Below are 22910 nucleotides of genomic sequence, written 5' to 3' on the forward strand. Positions count from 1 at the left end.
GAGTTTATTTTAATGTCTAATGAAGTATGATGTGGCTGGAAAGCTGCCCAGCTGAACGGGACCTGAGGGTGTTGGTTGACAGCTGGCTGAATATGAGCCAGCAGTGTGCCCAGGTGGCCAAAAAGGCCAACAGCATTCTGGCTTGTATCAGGAATAGTGTGGCCAGCAGGACTAGAGAAGTGATTGTGCCCCTGCACTTGGTACTAGTGAGGCTGCACCTCGAATCTGTGTTCAGTTTTGAGTACCTCAGTACAAGAAAGACATTGAGGTGATGGGGCGAGTTCAGAGAAGGGCAATGAAGCTGGTGAAGGGTCTGGATCACAAGTCAGATGAGGAGTTTAGCCTGGAGAAAAGGAGGATGAGGGGAGACCTGATCACTGTCTACAACTACCTGAAAGGAGGTTGTAGCATGGAGGGTGTTGGTCTCTTCTCCCAAATAGCAAGTGATAGGACAAGAGGAAATGGCCTCAAGTTGCACCAGGGAAGGGGTTAGATTGGATATTGGGAAAAACTTTTTCACAGAAAGGGTTGTCAGGCATTGGAACAGGCTGCTCAGGGAAGTGGTTGAGTCACCATCCCTGGAGGTGTTTAAAAGACGTGTAGATGTGGTGCTTAGGGACATGGTTAAGTGGTAGACTTGGCAGTGTTACTTTTACGGTTGGACGTGATGATTTTAAAGCTCTTTTCAAACCTTAACGGTTCTATGATTCATGTTTCCTTATACAGCTTTATTAAGCTTTTCAGTTTTTGTATCTATCTGTTGTTTTCTTTTGTGTGTGTGTATGTCCACCAATAGTCATGAGGATAAAGGGGCATGATTCTTGCCCAACACGAAGAAAAATAAGGGGGAAAAAGACTGAATAAAATATGTTCAGTTTGTGTCAACACTATATATATATATAAACCAAATAAAACAATAATTTGACCTGTAAGGAACAGAGAACAGTATCACAAACTAGGTAACTCAAAATTAATCATAATTATCCTAGTATATCAGCTAAAGTTACATGTACCAATAGGCCTTTTACCAAGATGAAATGTACACACAGCTGACCCTTTAATGTGCAGATTAACTGAAAGTTATACATGTAAATGTTTGAACCACTGAAGCATAAAATAGATAAATCTGGCCCATAAATGTAATTTGTTTGTTGAAACACTGTAAAGTGAAACAATCATAAGTGGAAACATTTTTGTCTTTTAAATGACAACCTCAACTTAACAATGAATCACCCTTCTTTCTAAACATTGTTTCATTTCTTGCTCCAAGCAAGATTTAAAAGTTGCTTCACTGAAAGCTGGTGTAGGGGAGGAGGAAGGGGTACATTCCACAGCTGAAGGTGGACAAAGGTAGCATTTCTTTGGCAGCATAAAGTGTTTGGCAAAAGAGGATGCTTGTATTTGCACAGACATTTGGATTTATGAGAAGCAGCCCTCGCAGAGATGAATGAATGGGCAGTGTGCAGGTGGAATCTGAGTATATATCAAATGGTTCTGAAATGTGCACAACTATTGTCCTCAGATAGGATGCAGTCCCATATTGCATGCATTTACATCTCTGGGCATGATGATTCATATGGACCCAAATGAGAATACCCATGTGTGTAAAATTAAGATCTGAGTATTTACAATGATATCACCACAGCGGTTCAGATCAGTCTTGTGTTTGAAACTTCAGCATTTTATTTCTGGGAGATATCACTAAGGTTTAAAAGTGTTGGCAAGCCTGGAGGAAAAGTATTTAATTCTTAAGCAAATAAGATTTTAGTATCATCAGCTCTGACAGAAATCCCTAATTAGTATATCTTTGTTTATGATGATATAGTATATCCTCTGTTTATACAGACAGATAGTATATCTCAAATGTGCAAGAGTAAAACCAGAAAGTTTTAAATATTTATTATGTATAACTTACTGCATTCTTTTTAGTTCAAAATGGATGTCATTCCAGAGCCTCATTCAGGTCTATTTGAGAATTTCCATTTGTGGCATTTAAAAGTATCTGAGAAAAATATTTCTATCTGAAAGTTCCTGGAAAAGGACATTATAGAACCCAGGGTCAATATGTATTTAGAGAGTGTGCGAGATGCTCATAAATCAGAAGAAATTAACAACTGGAATGTCCATTCAGTTCAATTGATGTTCAGACTACTCAGCACCTCTGAAAATTAGCTTACTTACCAGGCGCCTAAATAAGGATGGATCAGTGCTTTGAAAAATGTGAGCTTAATAAATCAGTAATGTTTGCTATAACATTTCCATCACACACCACAGTCAGGGAGGAAATAGGATGTCTGGAACAACTGCAGGTTATGCCTCTAGACTTGACCCTGACACACTCTGCATTTGGAGGCTTGCAGGCTTGGATTCCTGGCTTTTCCAGAGCTTTGTTAAGCTCAGTGGTGTACAACAGCCTGTGACTCACTGTCATTTTCAGGACTGGAGGCCAAATTGATGTTGTTATTTATGGAGAACCTTTTCTCCAGATGGAAGGCTTTCCTGCTAGGAAGGTTTCAAACACAGCAACCAGCTCTGTTCTGCTCTTCCAGTGCTCTTGTATGGATCACAGTGGAGCAGTCAGGAGCCTCCTTCTCTCTTTGCTAGCACGAGTACTGAGGAGGGTTTTACAAGACCGATCAGTGAATGTCGCAATCCAAGCACATGGTATGGCAACTTGCAATCACTTTGAAAGCAAGTGATTTCATTGGGGACTTCTTCAAAACACATGGTGTGATGTGGTCTTTGGCACTTAAATCCTGCCCTACTTCAGGCAGAGAAAACAAATCAAGTAATTAAAACAAAACAAATTTAGCTTAATGTAATCTCAGTTATGAATATATATGCTCAAATTTCAGGATTATTTTTTTCAGCCTTACATCAACTCAGCTGTTTTGCATATGTTGCCCTTGGTTAGTTCTGCTTTGTTTGGGGGCATAAATTTCAGTATGTTTTTAATATTCATTTCATATCTCTGAGATTTATAATAGATATGCGTACTTTAATACTTTAGGTAACATATAATATTTACCTCCTGAATCTCTGGGACTGTGGCCATCAACCCATTCTTGTGTTGGTAAAGCTAAGTTTATGTACATATGTACATGTGTATGAAAACATGCTTAAATGCAGATCTTATTTTGTGACTATGGGTCCCTGGACCTATTTAACAGGGTCATATTATACACCAGAGAGGATGACTGTTATGAGGGGACTCTGGCTGTGCCTTGTGCCTTGGAGGACCAGAGCTCCACACAACGGGGGCAGTGCTGGCAGGCTCATCTGCAGGGGGTCTAGTCCAGCTGCCTGCCCAGCGCTGGGCCAGCTACAGCAACTGCTCAAGGCAATGTCCAGCCAGGTTTTTAACACCTCTGCGGATGGATACTCCGCGGTTGCTCAATACAACCTGCTCCAGTGTTCGCCCACCTGCACAATAAAGGCATTTTTTATGTTTAAATGGAATTTCCTGTGTTTCAGCTTGTGCCCTTTTGCCTCGAGCCCTGCCAGTTGGCACCACCGGTAAGAGCCTTAGCTCTATCCTCCTTACTCATCCCATTAAGTATTTATGTACATGAATTAAGATCCCAGCCCCTGGGCCTTCCCTTTTGGCCTTTCCTCACGCCAGGTGTTCAAACCCAATTATCACCTTCCTGAGCCTGCATTTCTGCCTTTAGCTCCACACTCATCATGCCTATTAGCAGCTGTACCCCGCTCAAAACAAAGCCTTCAGCAGAGGTGCTGCCTCCTGCCAGGGCCTGGAGGCGACAGGGCAGCGCCAAGCACCGCTCAGCCATGGTCGCCCGGGCGCCTGGCACAGACCCCTGCGCAGCGGCCACCTCCCGGCCTGCCACGGGACGGGGATAAAAGGGAGGCCTTTGCGCGCCGGCCCTCAGGGTGTGAGGGCGAAGACGCGTACGAGAAACCAGCCCTACTGCCCGTCCGCTCCTGGGCCGAGAGCGCGGACAGACATCCCCCACAAGAGCCCGCAGGCCACTGCCGGGGCGGGGGAAGAGGAGAGGCTCTGCCGCTCTCTGTCCCGCCCGCAACGGCTTGTACCATCCCTTCCAAGCCGGAGGGGTAGACCAGGCGAAGCGGCAGCTAAGCCTCAGCCATCTCAGTGCCCTTTTGCCTCCTGCTCCCCTCTCCCGCCCGAAAGGCGGCACCGTCCTGCCGCCACGCGCGGGGTTGCGGAGCGCGCGACTGCCGTGCGGGCAGTAGCGCGCGGCGCCGCTTCCCGCTTCTCCTCCCTCCCTCCCCGCCCCGTGCGGCCCCGCCCCGGCCGCCATGTTGCGGCGGCAGCGGGAGCGGCGACGGGAGCGCACGGAGCATGCACGGCGCGGAGCAGCGTCCCGCGGACGCGCACCCTGGCCAGTGGGTGCTCATTGCACCAGGTAACCCGGCGGGGCTCCGAGGTGGGACAGGCTCTGCCGCAGCGCCGATCTCTCGTTCTCCGTCGTGCCCCGCTGACTGGCCCTGGCGGGGCTGGGCCTTCGCTCGGGCAGGAGACGGGTGTGTTTCTCCGAGGGCTGGCTGCACACAACAGCCCAAAGACCTGCCCCAGCCCTGGTGTGCTAAGGACGTGTTGAGACACAGCCTTTACACAAGGCCCCGCAGAATAGCCCCCTTCTCCTCCCCAGGGACCCTCACTGTTTCCTGTACTGCATCCCTGCCTTTTATTTTTGTGTGTCGTTAGGGTTTTCCAGAGGTCAGCTCGCCCCTGTTTTGCTAACAGCGTTGTGAGCCCTGAGGAGAGGAGCTGTAGAAGAGAGAGAGATCTTGTCAGCGAGGTCCCTGAAGTAGCCTCACCCTGGTCACCCTGCTGCTGGCCGCCCACTTTCCCTCCATCCCCTTACTGCCTTCCTGCTTTTTTTTAAGGAAATGGTTTAGTACCCTGAGCCTCAGATTTCAAACAAACTCTTTGGAAACCCTAAGTCCTGAGCCAGAGTGAGATCTCGACTGTGCCTCTATAGGCTGAAGAAGCAGCCCCCCACATGGCAGCTCTGCAGATGAGGCCTAGAACACTGCATGGATTTAGTTTCTGCCACTTAGCGCTGAATAAATGGGAATATGTCATTTACATTTCTTTGTGCCTAGTGTCATGTTTTAAAATTTTGAATTCACAGATCACAAAAGGTTTTAAAGTGTTAAAGAAGATGGATGAAATAGTATGTGCCCAGACTCCAAGACACTAAGAGGAAGGAGGCATTTCATAAGTGCCTTTTTTTTTTTTTTTTTTTTTTTAGTTTTATTTCCGAAGGAAATGCACCTTCCACTCTGTGTGGGTCGGGTTTGCACTATGCCTCTTTCTTATGCCTCCCAAAACTTTTGAGTGTTAATTTCAACCAAACCTGATAAAAAAGAGGAACTCTTTTGATGAGCTTTGTGAAAATGCCTGTGATGATGTGAGAAATACTATAAATGGCACCACTGAAGGAAAGGTATAGCAAGAGCTTAGTTCAGCAAAGGCTGAAAACAAAGCAGAAGCTCAGTGTTGAGGTATGCATCCATAAAAAAACAGGTTTCTCTAGTTATGTGCAAAACAGAACCAATTGTTATGATTTCGCTGAATCTTCTTCCTCTGATTTTAACTCTTCAATTCCACTCTTTGGTATCAGACATGCTTGATGCTTAAGAAAGGAATTTCTAAGTGCCGAATTAATTTTTTTTAATATTGACTCTCTGTAGACTAGGATTTAAAGCTGAATACTATATCATATGACTGGTTATGCCAACAGATGTCCATACTGTGCAAATATTTACAAATATGTTTAACTTATGCATGAGTAGTCAGTTCTGTGCAGTTAGTTAAATTCTTCAGTAAGTGTTTGCAGGATTGGAGCCAGAGCTTGTAACTTTCATGAAGCCAGACAGTTTGTATTACCAATTATGCCAGCACAGCTCTGACAAGATTTATATAGTACTCCAGACCCGTAAGAAAGTTTATTAAACCTTAGTAGAACCTCAGTACACATACTGATTTTTTTAAAAGTCCGTGGCTAATAATTTCAGAACTCTACCAGTGATGAGACTAGCTAATCATGAATAGGACTGCTGAAATGAAATATATTTAATGATTTCAGTTTGGTTTTAAGATTCTTTTTCAGCAAAGAGATTTTTAAAGTTAACATCTATCACTTCTCAAAGTTTTACATTTCTTAACAGCTTTGTTGGATGGATCTCAGAAGTTCTTCATTGACCATTTAGCAGAATTTGTAGTAGGAAGACCTGATTACTCTTAGGAATGAAGATGGATGCAGGTGGACTTATAAGAGAAATGCTTTTGCTTTGACTATGTTAAATTTTTTTCATATGGCAATCCATATCTTCATAGCACACACATGTCATAGGCTACATACATGCATAAAAACAATTGGTGCAAATAATTTCAGGATCTAGTTTTGGATGTGAGTTTAATACCATTTGTTAATAAATCTACCAACAGCTTGTTCTTTGTTGAAATCCTGATCATGGCTAGAGGAGTAAGGCAGTTGGAGTGACTGTTTTACCAATGATGTATGTTATCCCAGCCCTCTTGAACTGTTCTAGAGAGCAAGATTGTAATTTTCTGTTGCAAGGGTTTGACTTTATCACTGTATTTCCAGTACTGTAAAACTTTGATCATTAGTGTCCATCTCATGCCTACCCATCTGCCCATCATAGGACAGAGCTACAAACTACACAGGTCAGCAGGTACTTTGCATGGATTATAGAAGCGGGTGAAAGTGGAAAGGAGGAGCAGAGTTGCTTGAGTTGAGAGACAGAGCTGATGTTTCCATCAGCAGGCCAGTGGCCCTGTGCTTCATTTCAATCAGTCTTTGCCTACCCTTGTTCTTTTCTATGGCAATGAAAGAGCCTCATACGCTGTTCTTATCAGTAGCAGCCTGATGACAGTGTTTGCTCTCACCAGCCCTTTGCTTCACCAAGACAGTCAAGCTTGACATGGGACGGTCACATAAGGGAAGTCTAAGTATGGAGGGGAAAGGAGAGCCCCAGACAGTTGTATTTGGGCAGGCTGGTAAGCAACTTCTAGGTGAGGTAGCAAACTTTACTTCTAGAAATGGTAGCCTGCCCGTGTCTTGGCGAGAGCTTTGTTTCTGCTGATACTTTTTTCCATGGAGGCGGAATGATTTTATATGCAAATACAATAATATTTTTGTTTTGTTTTTATAAGCGTAATTGTTCCTATGTTAGGGATTGAAACACCAAGGGCAGGACAAAGAGGAAGCTTTGGGTTGGGAGTTTAGGGGAGAGGAGTTAGGAAACGTATATCTGGTGGAAAAGGTACTATGAGGAGAGGATAGCAACCATGTTAATCACTCCTGAAAGACTGAAAGCTACCAGTGTGCATTGAGCAGCCTTATCGTGGACTTCTAGAGGAAGGCTGGGAAATGGATGTGAACAGTCAAGAGGAAAAATGATGAACAAACAGGAAGAGGGTAGATGGAGGGATTGGACATATAGAGGAAGGTGATGAGGACGGAAAACTTGGTCAGGACGGAAAACTTGGTCAGGACAGAAAACTTGGACATATACGTAGTGGTAGAGTTGTGCATGCTGGGCTCAGAATAGAGTCATCTCTTTGAGCAGTTTCTCCAGTTGCAGATTAACTGTTCTGTGGATACACAGGCACCAGATTTGGCCTAGAGCAGATTCAGCTCAGCACTAACAGTTTATTAGTTCAAGTGCTGTGCCATGTTAACATCTCTGCTGTTTCCAGGGCCAGCTTTGCAGTGCAGCTGCTTTCAGGCAGTGTCTGAACTAATAAGTCCTGATGGACCCAAGCTGGCTCTGTGCAGACCCACTTGGGTGTTTCTGTGCTCTACTCCATGTTCCAGGGGATTTTATTAGCTTGGCTGGAAATCTGAACCTGAGCTTGCTTTGAGCCGGGTAGTTGATGTCGATGGTTAAGAAGACCTCCTGAGTCTGAAGTTTTGGAGGAATCATGGTACAGAGACACCAAAGTGCTAATAAGTCCTGAAGGACCCACATGGACTTCACTGGTGGGTGGCCGAGTTTCCAGGTTGTGCTTTTCTGCATTTCTCATAGCAGCTGGATAATCAGAGATGTTATATTATTTATGTATCCGAGCCTCCCTTTACCCTTGAGAATGTAGAGCTTCCTATACAGGCTTCCTGTTGTGTTGGTCTAGCTATTGAACAGGTACAAGGGAAAATAAGTAGCTCCTAATTATTAAAATTGGGCTATCTCACATCTAGGAAGTTGCTAATTATGTGCTTTTGTAGAGGAGATTCTGTCGGTGTTTACTGAGTATTCATGTACATTTAAAAAAAAAATCTTACTACCTGAACAAATGAGGTTTGGTGTTGTTTTTTGTTTTCATGTGCATATAGGAAAATTCTGCTTGCTTTGTGAGTTGTGTCCATGGAAGTACCATTTTTAATGTTTTCTCTGAAAACCATCAAAACTAGAAGTTATTTCCTAGATATAGAAATAATACTGAGATTCCACCTAATTTCAAGGTTCTAAGGGCAGGGCTCTGGAAAATCCTCAAATAGTGCAATAAAGTCGCTGTATGTGACATAGATCTCATCTGGGCTCTACATAACAAATAAGCCATCTTATGTAATAGCTTCAAACTGGTCTTACAACCAAAATCACACTACCTGCTTAACAGAATGGGTGTGAAGGGCAGTCTCTTTTCAGTACACTTCTCAGGGATAGGTGTTATGTCAGAACTGGAATTATTTATATCCTTCACTGGTTTTAGCAAAGACGTCAGGAATTGACGACAGTTTTCCAAGCCTGGTGTTCGACTGTACGCCTGAAGTTAAGACTGCTGTATTTAATTTGTTCTATGTTTGTCTGTATTAGAAAAAGAAGTAGGGGTTACCTGCAAGCTGAAAATTGTTTTCAACCTTTATTTTTCTGAACTACACAAGTTTAGATGAGTACCTTTTTTTCAGTCTGCTGTTTTCTTAAACAGTAAATTGATTAGCTTTTTTATTTTATGGGAGCTGCCATATGAATAGCACTGGAAGGATTGCAAAGCGAAGGGGAATCTAACAATCCTATTATTTTTAGGAATTGCTTATTTAAAAATAAAAGGAGCAGTTTCACATTAGACTTGGCAGGTTTTTTGGACAAGTCTCATATATGCCAGAAGTCAGATGGAGACAGAAATAAATGGACTGTCATGCCAAACTGTGGGGCATCAGCACACACTAAATTAATCCTTCATTCTTTCAAATGAGACTAAGGAACGTTTGTCTCTGCAACAAGAGAGGAAGCATTTGTCTTGAAAATTTTGGGTCATATTGAAAGAAGATGTCATAGCAAAAGAAGTTGTGGAATACTTAATGCATAAAAGTAGTTTACTTAAAAAGCTAAAGTAGGGCAGGGGTTTTTTTGTTTTTGTTTGTTTGGTGGGTTTTTGTTTGTTTACTTGTTTGTTTGTTTTTCATTATTGCACCTTGCAATTAAAACATGCTTTGATACATGCTTCTGTTTAGCATCTGAAAAACAATTCAATTTTTTTTACTTCAGTAAAGCTTTTGACACAGTCTCCCACAGCATCCTTACAGCTAAACTGAGGGAGTGCGATCTGGACAATCGAGTAGTGAGGTGGACTGCGAACTGGCTGAAAGAAAGAAGCCAGAGAGTCATGGTCAATGGGGAGGGGTCGAGTTGTAGCCCTGTATCTAGTGAAGTGCCTCAAGGGTCAGTACTGGGGCTGGTATTATTTAATATATTCATCAATGATTTGGATGAGGGACTAGAGTGCACTATCAGCAAGTTTGCTGGTGACACCAAGCAGGGAGGAGTGGCTGGCACGCCAGAAGGCTGTGCTGCCATCCAGAGACCTGGACAGGCTGGAGAGTTGGGCGGGGAAAAATTTAATGAAATATAACAAGGGAAAGTGTAGAGTCTTGCATCTGGGTAGGAACAACCCCAAGTTCCAGTATAGGTTGGGGAATGACCTATTAGAGAGCAGCACAGGGGAAAGGGACCTGTGGGTCCTGGTGGACAGCAGGATGACTATGAGCCAGCACTGTGCCCTTGTGGCCAAGAAGGCCAATGGCATCCTGGGCTGTATTAGATGGAGGGTGATCAGTAGGGTGAGAGAGGTTCTCCTTCCCCTCTACTCTGCCCTGGTGGGACCACACCTGGAATATTGTGTCCAATTTTGGGCCCCTCAGTTCAAAAAGGACAGGGAACTGCTGGAGAGAGTCCAGCGCAGGGCAACAAAGATGATTAAGGGAGTGAAACATTTTAGAAATTAGCAGTCTGGGCATATTTTACTTAATCTCTCCCTAAATTGGCATTTGCAACCCCTGAACAAAGCCTTTGCCTGCAGGTAATTTGCACCATTTTTTATGTCATCTCTTAAAAGGCATACCGAGCTCAGCTGTGTATAAAGCAGATCTAACTGGCAAACTAAGGAGCTAGAAGGAAGCACAGCAAATAAAACAACTGAAAAGAGATGTTTTCATATGTAACACCATCTCCTACTTCTTTCTGCCATCTGGCTTGGAAGAGACCAAGTTATGCCAACTTAGGCCTCTCTGCACATGGGAATAGGGCTGATTCAGCCAGTAATACAGCTGCACCAGTGTTGACCCTATAAATACTGAGAAGTCTGAAGTTTTTATCCTTTCAAGTGATAACCTCTTCTTGAACTTCTCAAGATTGACCTCTCCTTCACTGAGCTCAAACCCCTGCATGATCTGCCTAGCATCTAGGTTTCAGTAATGGATGAATTAGTACTGTCCATGGCTGCCAGTGAGGCCATGAACATGGTTTTTTTTGGCCTAAGAAGTGAACTGTGCCAGCATGAGAGGAAGCCAAAAGATGCTCTCAGGCGGAAGTCTTAATATTTAGCTGTCTTGCATAGCTGCGTACTGGAACAAAAGACCACTCAAACCTTCTAGTAGCATTTCCATGTGCAGTTTGGCTCAAGATAGAAAACAGTGCCATTTTTAGATATCGTTGTGTTTTATCATAGGATTTCTAGGTGACACAGGAGCCAGAAAGAGTTTAAGAGGTGTAAATTATGTCACATTACATGTTGTTTTCATAGGGCACCAAATAGTAAAAGCTGTGATTACCAAACTGATAACCATGTTATCATCAGGGAGTGAGCTGAGGTGGGGACCCCAGGTCTGTGCTTTTTAATGGCCTGTGATCTTTGGTCCTTTGAAGCCATTCATGAAACTGTATCCTCAGTCTATGCACACCTCAATTCAGTCATTATGCTAATAGTTAATTACCTTGTAATTTATAAAAATTGTCAAAAGTTTGGGTGGTACTACGTGCTGGATTTTTTAATTCGTTTTTACTGGGCTTTTTTCAGGGCATGCCGCTGGGCAGAGGATACAGGCACTGAATTAAAACCATTTACTCTTCAGGGTTGACTGATTCTAATAAGAACATGGATAAAATTATTATTAGATCTAACATGTCTGTACCCTTAGGCTACATAGTTTCAAGTCTTCCATAAAATGTCCATTTAATGGGCTGCATCATAATGTCTACATCTGACACACCTTTCAGGCATGTTTAAAAGTTAAGAAGGGAATGGAAAAGTCTTGTGTAGCTGATGTATGGTTTAATATCTGTTTTTAAATGAAATCTTTACTTTATATGTCCAGACTTTTAAATAATCCTGTTTTCTTTTTTTTCCTTTTTCTTTTTTTTTTTTTTTTTCAGGGCAATGGTGCTGGGGAGATTTGTGCTGTCTGAGGGCTTTTTCCTCTTACACAATTGACAGATATTTACAGCCTTCTTGCTTGCTTGGCTAGCAACTTTTTACATGGGAGCTCCATGTAACTTGATATTAGTCTGTTACATATAGTAGTCTATAAGCAATTTCTTTCTTTTTTTTTTTTTTTCAATAAAGGTGAATAGACCTTGAATCATCCATAACAGTTTCATAGATCTTAGTGGGAGTTTTATGCACTTTTCCAATTTATTAATGTTGTTCTACCAGCTAACACTTTTTTTTAATGGCCAGATTCATTAGTGTTTCATATCTATCCATTGTGGAAGAAATTATTGCCAGAAATCGTTTGACAGCTGGTTCATTTTCACTTTGTTCCGTTTATATATTTTATAGAATTTGCCTGGTTGTGTGTCTGACCTCCATGAAATATGATAGGCTTTTCTCCTTTTCTGTAATGGAAAGCTTTGTTTAAGCTTTTATAGTCTCTTGTGCTCAGCTTCAGGATTCTGAGGTTCCTAGACTCCACTACAACTGATGGATATATCACCCACATTTTTAGATGGGCTTTGTGTGATTTGATTAATAGTGAATAAACAGTGGACTATGGCTTAAGCAAGGTGTTAGTAGACATATCAGCCTAGTGTTGGTGTTTAATTGTCTTGCATTGTGCATACCTCAGAAGTCCCTCCTCTGGTACAGCTGTACCAGAGGATTCATTCTGCATTGCTGGAGGTGTCCATAAGTTCCATGAAGGCGGAGGCATATAGAGTAATAGAATGCTTTTGGTTGGAAAAGACCTGTGAGATAATTGAGTCAAACGGTTCACAGTATCACAGTATGTTTAGGATTGGAAGGGACCTCAAAAGATCATCTAGTCCAATCCTCCTGCTGGAGCAGGAACGCCTAGGTGAGGTCGCACAGCAACATGTCCAGGCGGGTTTTGAATGTCTCCAGAGAAGGAGACTCCACAACCCCCCTGGGCAGCCTGTTCCAGTGCTCTGGCACCCTTACTGAGAAGAAGTTTTTTCTCAAATTTAAGTGGAACCTCTTGTGTTCCAGCTTGATCCCATTACCCCTTCTCCTATCATTGTTTGCCACCGAGAAGAGCCTGGCTCCATCCTCATGGCACTCACCCTTTATATATTTATAAACATTAATAAGGTCACCCCTCAGTCTCCTCTTCTCCAAACTAAAGAGACCCAGCTCTCTCAGCCTTTCCTCATAAGGGAGGTGCTCCACTCCCTTAATCATCTTTGTTGCCCTACGCTGGACCCTCTCCAGCAGTTCCCTGTCCTTCTGGAACTGGGGGGCCCAGAACTGGACACAATATTCCAGATGTGGTCTCACCAGGGCAGAGTAGAGGGGAAGGAGCACGTCTCTCGATCTACTAACCACCCCCCTTCTAATACAGCCCAGGATGCCATTGGCCTTCCTGGCCACAAGGGCACAGTGCTGGCTCATGGTCATCCTGTTGTTCACCAGGAACCCCAGGTCCCTTTCCCCTACACTGCTCTCTAATATGTAATTTCCCAACCTATACTGGAACCTGGGGTTGTTCCTGCCCAGATGCAAGACTCTACACTTTCCCTTGGTAAATTTCATTACGTTATTCCCCGCCCAACTCTCCAGTTTGTCCAGGTCCCGCTGAATGGCAGCACAGCCTTCTGGCATGTCAGCCACTCCTCCTAACCTGTCACTGTCAAGTCCACCGCTAAACCATGTCCCTAAGAACCTAATTGATGTGTCTTTTAAACACTTCCATGGTTGGTGCTTTAGGGTGAGTTTGACTGTCTCCTGTGAGTGTCTGTCGTCTGTCTTCCCTGTCAATTTAGAGAATGGCTCACTAATTGAGACGCCTCCTTGGGACAAGATTGTGCCCCTGCTTACCCTTGTATTTGGTTTTTGTATCCTTGTAATGAATGTTGCTGTAGGAGAGTAGCATGCTGTACTGGCACATCTGTTAGTAAGCTGACCTGTACTGACTGTGTGTTACCTGCAGCTTATAGCAGCAAGACAGTTAGTAGAGAGTACAGTATTCAGTCAGAAAGGTCTCACCTATCTCATTGTTATTCCTGCAGGCTGGGGGTGTCAAACTCATCTTCACCAGGGGCCACATCAGCCTCAGGGTTGCCTTCCAAGGGCTGAATGTAATTTTAGGATTGTGCAAATGTAGCTACTCCTACATTTACTACATTTATTACTCCTGCATTTATGCTTTTGTAGATGAACATGTTTCTCAGGGCTGAGCTATGGAAACCATTGTAGTAAGTGTAATGGCAATCATCTGAGATTTTCCTTTAGGATTTAACAAAAAAAGCTTTTCCTGTAATGTCCCTCTGCTTATTTTCTGTAGGATTATTTCTTATCCGAATGTGAATCTTAAATAAACAAAAAAGACCTAGTTTAACTCTCAGTTTTGCTAGAAAATTGCTACAGTACTGCTTCTTAAGAAGACTCTATTTAGCTGTAAGAGAACCTTGCCCAAATACAAGGGCTGATAAATATAATGACATTAAAGAAATCCAGTTACCTTTCCTGGCTAAAGGCCAGAACACACACAAGTTAGGTTTGAACACCTAACTTCAGAAATCCCTTGCTCAGCATTTTCCTAGTCACAAAGTGTTTGCGTTCAGATAAAGAGAGCCTTCTTCGCCCTTAAGGCCACTCTAATATTGCATCGTTTTCCAAGCAGGCATTCTCCCAATTGCCTCTTTTTCTCTTCCAACTTGACATCTATTAGAGCCAATCTGTAACAAAAATATACTGCAGATACCTCTGGAAATGAGGTGGGGTATTGCCTACATTTTGAGGAAACCAAAGGTAACAAGAACTTAAAGAAACCACTTTTGCCTTTTCCCCACTTTGTCCTTCTTCCTGTGTCCCTTCTGGTAAACCATCTCCTGTGGCAGCTGTGTGGAGAATGTGACCTATGCTCTGATCCCATCAGCATGAGATACTGGGACTGAAGGCTGCAGTTCAGACTGTTCTTTGGGGTATGATCAGTGCTGTCCTCTCTGCAGTGATGAACCCCACGGAGCTTGGGTAGGACCAAAGAACTAAATGGGGCAGCGGAGAGGGTGCTGGGCCTGGGATACACGGGACTGGCCTTAGTGGCAGAGAGTGTTATCTGGGTCGAGTAGACAGAGGATTGGTGAGGAAGAGATGAGACACTGTATGCCTTCGGTTTGTTATACTGAATGCTGCCTAAGTGCAGGTGTCTCTCAGGCTTAGCAGGGATGGATAAGTTCACTGTGTTACTAGAAGGTTAGGAAAAGAATTTATCAACTAAATAAATATATGAACTTTATTAAAAGCAGCCACATTAGGAAGGATTATCTACTTAATTGTTCACGTTATACACGATGCAACTTAGGGCTCAGCTGGACTCATTCCCAGTGCTCATAAATCTATGCATGAAGAAAGCAGAGCAAGTGAGCGCTAAAAGTTCCTTTGGGGTTTTTTTTGTTTTGCTTTTTGTTTTAAATTTTGAAACTCACATTTAGTGTGTGTATTTTAACATGTTCATGTGAAACACATCAAAGTAAACACATGCAGTGTGTTTCTTTCACTGTCATTAATTACCGTAGTGTTTTAAAAAGTAACAAAAAATACACTAGTGTTAAACTGTGGTAAAGAATTGAAATATATACAGCTCTAGAAATTTGAAGTTGGCCTTTGCCAGGACAAATGTAGCTTGACAACCGTGTGTGTTTATGTATCAGCATATGAAGCAAGTCTGGTTAGCGAATACAGACTTTTTCCATTAAAAATCCCCAATATATATTGAATCTTTTTAAAGCACTTTTCAAGCCACCTGAAGACTCAGCTGAAAATTCAGGGGAATAAAATGACTGTAAATTCTCTGAACAGCTCTGAGAACTATTATCCTCCTATACTTTACCACAGAACACACTTTTTAATCCCTGCTTATGTCTTTATCTGGGCAATTTCTGTTTGTGGCACAACTGAAAAAGGGGAAGGACGATGTGGCACTTTCTGTTCCTTCCAACAGCCTCCCTTGTGAATAGCTGTGCAGCCCATCTCTGTTGCTCCTCTCTGCATTCATCAGGAGCACCGTAACACAAACATCAGCCTGATCACTGTCAATCCATTCTCTGGGGTCTGGATGCTGGTGGTGTATGTGAAATGCTTTAGTAATTTTCCTTGCACTGATGGATGCCTATATGAAAGGAACTGGGACAGAACTCGCAGTGTGCAAGCTAAGAAAGATGATGCTGTCATGTTGCTCTTCAGTCAGATGTGGGAAGTTGTTTTCATAAATGGAAGCTAGACTTTCCCTACAAAGAGAATTTGTATGGAATATATTCATAATTAATTGGGGATCCTTGTAGATGTTTTTTCAGACTTGAGTCAGCATCCTTGTGGGAGCTGTTTCCTTTATTTTATTTTTTTTTTTAATTTTACAGAGAAATTGTACTTTTGTGGCTCTGCTTTTTGTCTTTGTTTTGCTTAAAGACACAGAAAAGAGAACAAATGTCAAAGGCGTAAGCCAGAGGTGCTGTATTCTCTCAGCTTCTTTTTTCTGTGGCGGTAATTAAATGCACTCTTTATTTTTCAAGATTATACACAACAGATTAACAAGTGTGCATATTTTTCACAGAAGTAACAGCCACTTAGACAATTCCTGCCTGGTATTCCTGACTTCCTGAAAGCTTTAGAGGAACACTCTTTCTTCCGGCAAATATTTTACCTTTTGCACTTTTAACTTTTTAAAGTCTGCTCTGTGCTTGGCCTGACTTACCAAAACATTCTCATTGTCTTTGTGACTAATCAGGGCAATGAATCAGTTCATCTCACTTAACCGAGATGTCAAACTTAGGAGCTCTCTTCCCTGAGGCTCTCAAGGGCGAAGTGGATTTCAAAATTTAAATCATCCCCAGGTGTATATCTTTCCTGCAGCAGATAGAGAGTGCCAGAAAGTCTGGAATCATACATAACTTAGGTGCCTTGATCAGTTAGGGTGAATTTGGGCTGAGGCATATAACTTTTAGTCAGAAAATATATGAGTTTTCCAACAGGGTCAATCCAATTAATTCTCAGTGTCTTGGAGAAGCATGGCAGAACGTGAAATACTTCTCAATTTACAAGTTCATAACTTTTTCCTTTCCCTCTACAGAGGCTGCTACTGACCCCCCTAAGACATCTGACAGCGAACCTTTGTTTACAAAACTACGCAATCCAAGCACAGGCAAGTTTTGGAACTGACATGAGCTTGTTAAGATTCTGATTGATTCCCTCCACCACCAAAAGATTCATATTTTGCAAGCTGAAATAATGATGATAGTGTAAGTCTTAAGTGCCAAAGATACTGTTGGTGATGCCAGATTGTTAATGCTGTGCAAACATTTAGGATTTCTTTTATACTTTTAATTGGTTGAACTGTTTATTCATCAGGAAAATTGGCAGCACAAAAAAGAGATGTAATTTAACTTTTGTTTTTAAGTGGATTAGTTATGGGGAGCTTACAGTGTTGGGTGTTGAGCCTGTGCTTTTTTTAAATCCAAATTTAGGCTTCATAGCAATCATCTTATGCTATAAAATAAATAGTCAGAATTAGAAGAAGTGATCCAGTTATACTTACCAAGCTTTTTCAATCTTTTCATTTTTAAATTTAATTTTCTTCTTTCCCTGGTCCAAGTGGTGGCGTCTCTTTTCTTGTTCATAGAGAATGATGCACTAAGAAGGAGTTCAGAATACATTGGAAAGACCCGCAAATGCAGGTGATAGAATGACACCACCGTCCCACAGTTACTTTCTTCCAGTCAGATTGTTCTTTTTGTCAAAGAATTGTTATTATTGTAATAATTGGAGTATGAGATACCGCAACAGAAATGTGCAGTAGCCTTGGTTAGATTAACATTATTTTGTTTGAAAAACACATTTCATGCTGTTTATTTCTCTTTTCATAAGCTCATTTTTCATTCTATAGGTTTAAGTTGTATGGTTTTAGGTTGAAATTCACTGCTCATATTTATATGTTTGTAACTGTAGTCTTCAGTTACAATGTCGCAATATAGTAACTGCTACTTGTTCTTGAAAGAAGCAGCTAGTTAAAAACGACATACAGAATGGGAAGTCACTTTTCATACTTGTTTTTTGATTGTTCTGTTTTATAGTGGGAATATATAGCCATGGCTATTTTACACCTGCTGTATTATATTTGCTTTCTAATGTGTTACGTTTTTTAAAGTGTAGATGTTTCTTCGCTTTTCTCTGCAGTAGAAGAGATCTATTTACCTTGTAGAATCAGAGATCTTTGGAAAGGTTTCTGGGAAAACCTAAAATACAGTGATTGCCTGGGTGTGTTCTTTCAGAATTTACAGGAGCTTATTGATAGTCCTGCATAAACTTTCAGTTTTGTAGCCTATTATAAGTATAGAGTCTGAAAACTAAAGGACTGAGAATACCCTATTAATATATTTTCTGTACATTTGGGTCTAACAGATGAATTGTTGATGCCAGATATTGTATAAATGCACACTGAAGAACTCAGCACACTACAGAATTCAAGCTAACCATTTTGTTAAATAAAGTATGCGTGGTCCTTTTTATAGACAGGTGAAAAGGACAAAATTTCTATCCCTTACAAAGACTATAAACTAGGATTCAGTCTGCAATTCAGAAGTACCACAAGAAGCATTTTTCAAAGTGCTGAACTAAAAGAAGAGAAACAACCATGCCGCAAGATTTAAGCAGCTAAGTGGAGTGGTCAAGTTGTGAGCAAAGCTGCCTAGGTTGTCTCTCCATCCCCTAGAGTTTCTGTCTAATGATACTCTTGGGAACCTGTGGAGACTTTCCTTCTAACATAAGCAAATAAATTAAGGAGCCAGAGTTAGGCAATAGAAGTGGTCCCTTAACCAAGATTTCCTGGCTTACCACCACACTTGCAGACATACTCACTGGTAGGAGTCCTAAGTTGTTCAGTGAGCACTTCTTTGAGTAGTTTGATGTCTGGTGCTGATACAACGGTGGTGTAGGCCCTTGCTGAGAAGTACATGATGATGTTGAAACCTGTGCTCCCCCCTATATACTCTTCCCCTCCTCGAAAGAAAAATTATTATCAGAGAATTGAAAGCATATCCTTAGGTGAGGTTAAACATCTGGTCAGTCTTCTGGGTAAAGGGGGAAAAAATGCGTTATCAGTCATTTTGGGGAAGAGATGTGTCTGCCCATTTTAGCTGACCTCCCTCTGCACCTAGGGATCTGCAGGCTGAGAACAGCAGTGTTGATGTCAGCTTGCAGGAGCTTACATTGAGACTTTTTTGAGCCAGCCCATGATCTATAAGTCAGTGCAACTTTGCAATTTATGTGTTTTGAGCAGAACTGCCATGTTGTAGTTGCAGTTGTCTCTTGAAGATGGATGAGTAACAAAGACAGGACCAGTGCAGCCAACAGACTCAGCTCTCCAAATTTCTGTGGCCCCTCCTGTAGTTCTGGCAACTTCCTGTTTCAGATATGGAAAACGCCAGCCCTGTTTGCAACATATTCGTTACCCCTTCATTATAACCCAGACCTAACGTGAAATGGCAGAGCTGTTCTATGGGGTGGCCTAAAATATGGCTTTCCTTTTCATTTCCAAACTATCAGGATTCTGATGGGCACTTCAAAGCAACTTCGTTTAGCTTCCTTGCTCACCTTATTTGTCTACCCCCACTGAGTCATTGGCAATCCATTTTGATGCACACAAAAAAGTGATTTCAATTTGTCACTTGAAGGTTTAAAACTTTGGTTCCCCTAACCCAGAGTCTGATATCTTGGAGACAAACATGACAGAAAGAGAGAATTTTCTTGTTTTCCACCTTCCCCCTTCAATACAGACAAAAGCTGATTTCTTGAGTGATTTTGATTTGGGTTTGGATCAAAGGCTTTATGTTGCAAGATGAACTATTCACACATCTTATTTATTGATTCAAATTCAGTTTGGTTTATAGAGCTGGTAAATGAACATCTGTATATAATAGTTTTCTTTGTCTGAGTTTTCTTTGTAGTGAGTTTATGTAGAATGTATGTTTGTGTGTCTGTATGCATATAAGGCACATTCTTCAGAAGTATTGGGTATTCTTTTGATTTTTGTGAAAGCTTACAAACACAAACCAGATTTCTTTTCAACAGGGGAAGCAACCCTTTACTTATTCAATAGTGGTGCACAGCAGCTGTTTGAAGTAAAAGCTTTTCATGAGGAATATCGTTCCTGGTTTATAGGTCAGACTGTTCAACAAGGTGAGTAATATAATGTAACCTTCCCCCAACTATAAGTAATGTTCATACACAGACCTTCCCTCTTTTTCATAGTAAATTTACAGGTGTCTTTCCTGGTTGTTTGAGGCATGCTGCATCACATCCCCACCTTCTGACACACTCGTTCGCCATCTGGATTTAACCAGGGCTGGGGGCTTTGTGGTCTTTCTTTAAAAGGCTGCCTTTGGCAGCCTCAATTAGACAGATGTTCATTTGTCTTTGAGGAAACGGGGCGGAGGGGGGGAAGTCATTCAATTGTATTTAAACTGAAGTGCTGTAAAGTACTTAGCTTGCCTTGTCAATCAGACCAGAAAGTCCTCAGTGTAAGTAAAATATGTATTGTCCTACAGAAGGGGAAAAAGGGCTGGAAGGCCTTAGCTATCCAAGCAGAGTGATGTGTTAGAGCTCCAAGTGCTGGGACGTATGGTCTTGCTTACCTCTGTACTTCCCTCTATGAGTGCTGGGATCTCAGGATAGTCCTGCTGTCTGAAGGTGCCATTTCAGTGTTTTGTCTGAAGTGAGCTCGGCTATACCATCCCAAGCATTCTCTGATCCTAGCTTGTGTTCCTGAAAATGAGAAGGAAACTTAGGTAACTGTTTCTGACAGCTTTAACAATCTCTTATCAGTAAGGGTGTCATTGGAGCAGTGTTTCTGTGCCAGCATGTCCATAGACCAAGCAATAATTACTAATTCAGAAGATGAAGGTATATTTGTTTTGTCCTTTTTAACTAGAGAAAAAGACCATTTATAGTAATAAATAAAAGGAATCCTGCCAGACATATGCCTTTAATGGTAATATCCCAAAGCTTGTGTTAACTTTAAACATCCTCTGCAGGTGCATATAGCAATGTAAGCAGTATGTCTCTGAGATTTTCTGTGCTCCATCTGGGGCTGAGCCAAAAGACTTGGTCTGCTCCCTGCTCCCAATTACGTCCACATTGTATTCTCCCCCTCCCTTTCTAACGTCTATTTTGGCCCTTGGGAAACAGTTACCTTTAGGAATTATCACGTCAGTTTTCTTTAAAAGATACAGGGGGAAAGATTGTTCCTGAATGTTAGGACTGCTGCATCTCTGAAATGGTCAAGGGAAGAACACCACAAAAAAGCTGTGTGTTTGCAGTTAAAGCAAATTATCTAGTTATCTGCAGAGAAGGACAAAGGCTTTTATACACCTATATTGAGTGTGAACTCTTTAGAAAAAAATAAAAATACCTCTTATTGGAGATGCAGTGGAAAGCATTTAAACAGAAGCTTTGAGAAAGTGGCTAGTCTTTTTTTTTCCCTCCAGTTTTATTATCAAAGCTTTCACATTTGTAAGTAGTCCTGGTGCTTGCTTTGCCTTATGCAATGGAACATGTTAGTAATACAGATGTTAGACTGGGTATCAGCTTTGTCCAAACCATGTTCTTCCCACCTGATCTTTTGTTAGTTTTAGGGCCATCGCAATAGGATTTTCTTTAATTATGTTAATCATGTGAGTTAAAACAAACAAACAAAAATATTTATTTGCTTTTGGTTTGCTAATTAATGTCAAATTGTCATCAATTATTTGGTCTCATTAGTGAATTTCCTTGATGTCACATTGTTTCCAATTATCTACAATTAAACAAAAAGCCTGACTAAGCCATTGTCCTGCAATGAGCTCCGGATGGGCAGAGGTGTCTGTTTTAATGGGAGACCAAGTTCTTTGTATGTAACTTTGAAGACAACATACTGAGCCATATTTTGTGATCTATTTAAGTTTATTTGGTTCTATTAGGAGACTACATGCAGATTCTTACCTTATGAGATGCAGCTCTAACGCTCTTGAAATTCTTTCTTGCCCTGCCTGTCTCTCATGCCAGCAGTGTTGCCTTGCCCAGTGTTTGAGGTGGAGTAAACTAGATATATCTGGTATCCCAAAACAAGTTTCTGTTACACCTAAATCTGCCAACAGAGAGCAGCTTCCATTTTGCTGTTCTTAATATAGTCCAGAAAAAGGCAAAAGTAGGTGCTAGAAGCCAGCAGACCTGCAGTGAAGCTTGCGCTTTGGTTTGACAGGGTTGAGAATTGAGTTCTCTCTGTATTAGGACAAGAGGTAATGGGATAGGACAAGGGGTAATGGGATCAAGCTGGAACATAAGAGGTTCCACTTAAAGTTGAGAAAAAACTTCTTCTCAGTAAGGGTGCCAGAGCACTGGAACAGGCTGCCCAGGGTGGTTGTGGAGTCTCCTTCTCTGGAGACATTCAAAACCTGCCTGGACATGTTCCTGTGCGACCTCACCTAGGCATTCCTGCTCCAGCAGGGGGATTGGACTAGATGATCTTTTGAGGTCCCTTCCAATCCCAAACATACTGTGATACTGTGATTTTTAATATAAAATCACAAATATTGTTTACCCATTTTATTAAAATAGTGGAATACTTACTGAAAAAAAAAAATTCTCCTCTTCTTGCTCACACTCCTGAAAAACATCCTAAAAACTAAAAAGTTCATTATAATGTGCCTCTTGGTACTAAGTTTACTTTTACAAATCTGTCACTTAGATGGGCGCCTGCTGTTTGTTACACCGATGGACCCTTTATTTCTGATACTTTACTACCTCATAAAGGCAGACAAGGAGGTAAGCCTGCTTTATTTTTTCACTGGAATTCTCAGAAGAAAGAACTATTTCTGACTTCATTTTCTGCAGAAGTTATGTTAATTTTACGAAGAGGAGCTTCCATCGTAACGGAAATTTAAGTTGCATTTAGAGCAGAGATGTCCACCCTAGTAGCATTTTTGTTTGCATCAAGTTTTTTGTTCACTGAAGTATATTCCAGGAGTCAGCTTGCAATCTCCACAAAGCCTAATCACCTCTTTTTTAAGAGAAGCAGAGAATCTTTTTTTTGTCCTTTTGTGAGAGCCTGTCTCAGAATTATTGAATTTAAAATGAGATGTCATCAGAGTAAAACAAACTAGTGCCCTTTCTGAGGCATCAGTAGATGACTCAT

At 41.6% G+C, this 22910-nt stretch overlaps 1 protein-coding gene across 2 annotated transcripts in view; it reads left to right on the forward strand.

Moving 5' to 3' along the window:
- The first annotated feature begins 4277 nt into the window (after positions 1-4277).
- The window catches only part of RNASEH2B (ribonuclease H2 subunit B), a 39330-nt gene continuing 20697 nt past the window's right edge, over positions 4278-22910 (forward strand). For both annotated transcript variants that reach the window (XM_080360433.1, XM_080360434.1), the window contains exons 1-4: positions 4278-4388; positions 16815-16886; positions 19811-19918; positions 22464-22540. In XM_080360433.1, coding sequence (XP_080216559.1) covers positions 4325-4388; positions 16815-16886; positions 19811-19918; positions 22464-22540 — 321 coding nt within the window. In that variant the 5' untranslated portion in view covers positions 4278-4324. The remainder of the gene's footprint in view (positions 4389-16814; positions 16887-19810; positions 19919-22463; positions 22541-22910) is intronic.

Source organism: Nesoenas mayeri, assembly GCF_963082525.1.
Source record: "Nesoenas mayeri genome assembly, chromosome: 1".
In the NCBI taxonomy this organism is placed as follows: domain Eukaryota; kingdom Metazoa; phylum Chordata; class Aves; order Columbiformes; family Columbidae; genus Nesoenas; species Nesoenas mayeri.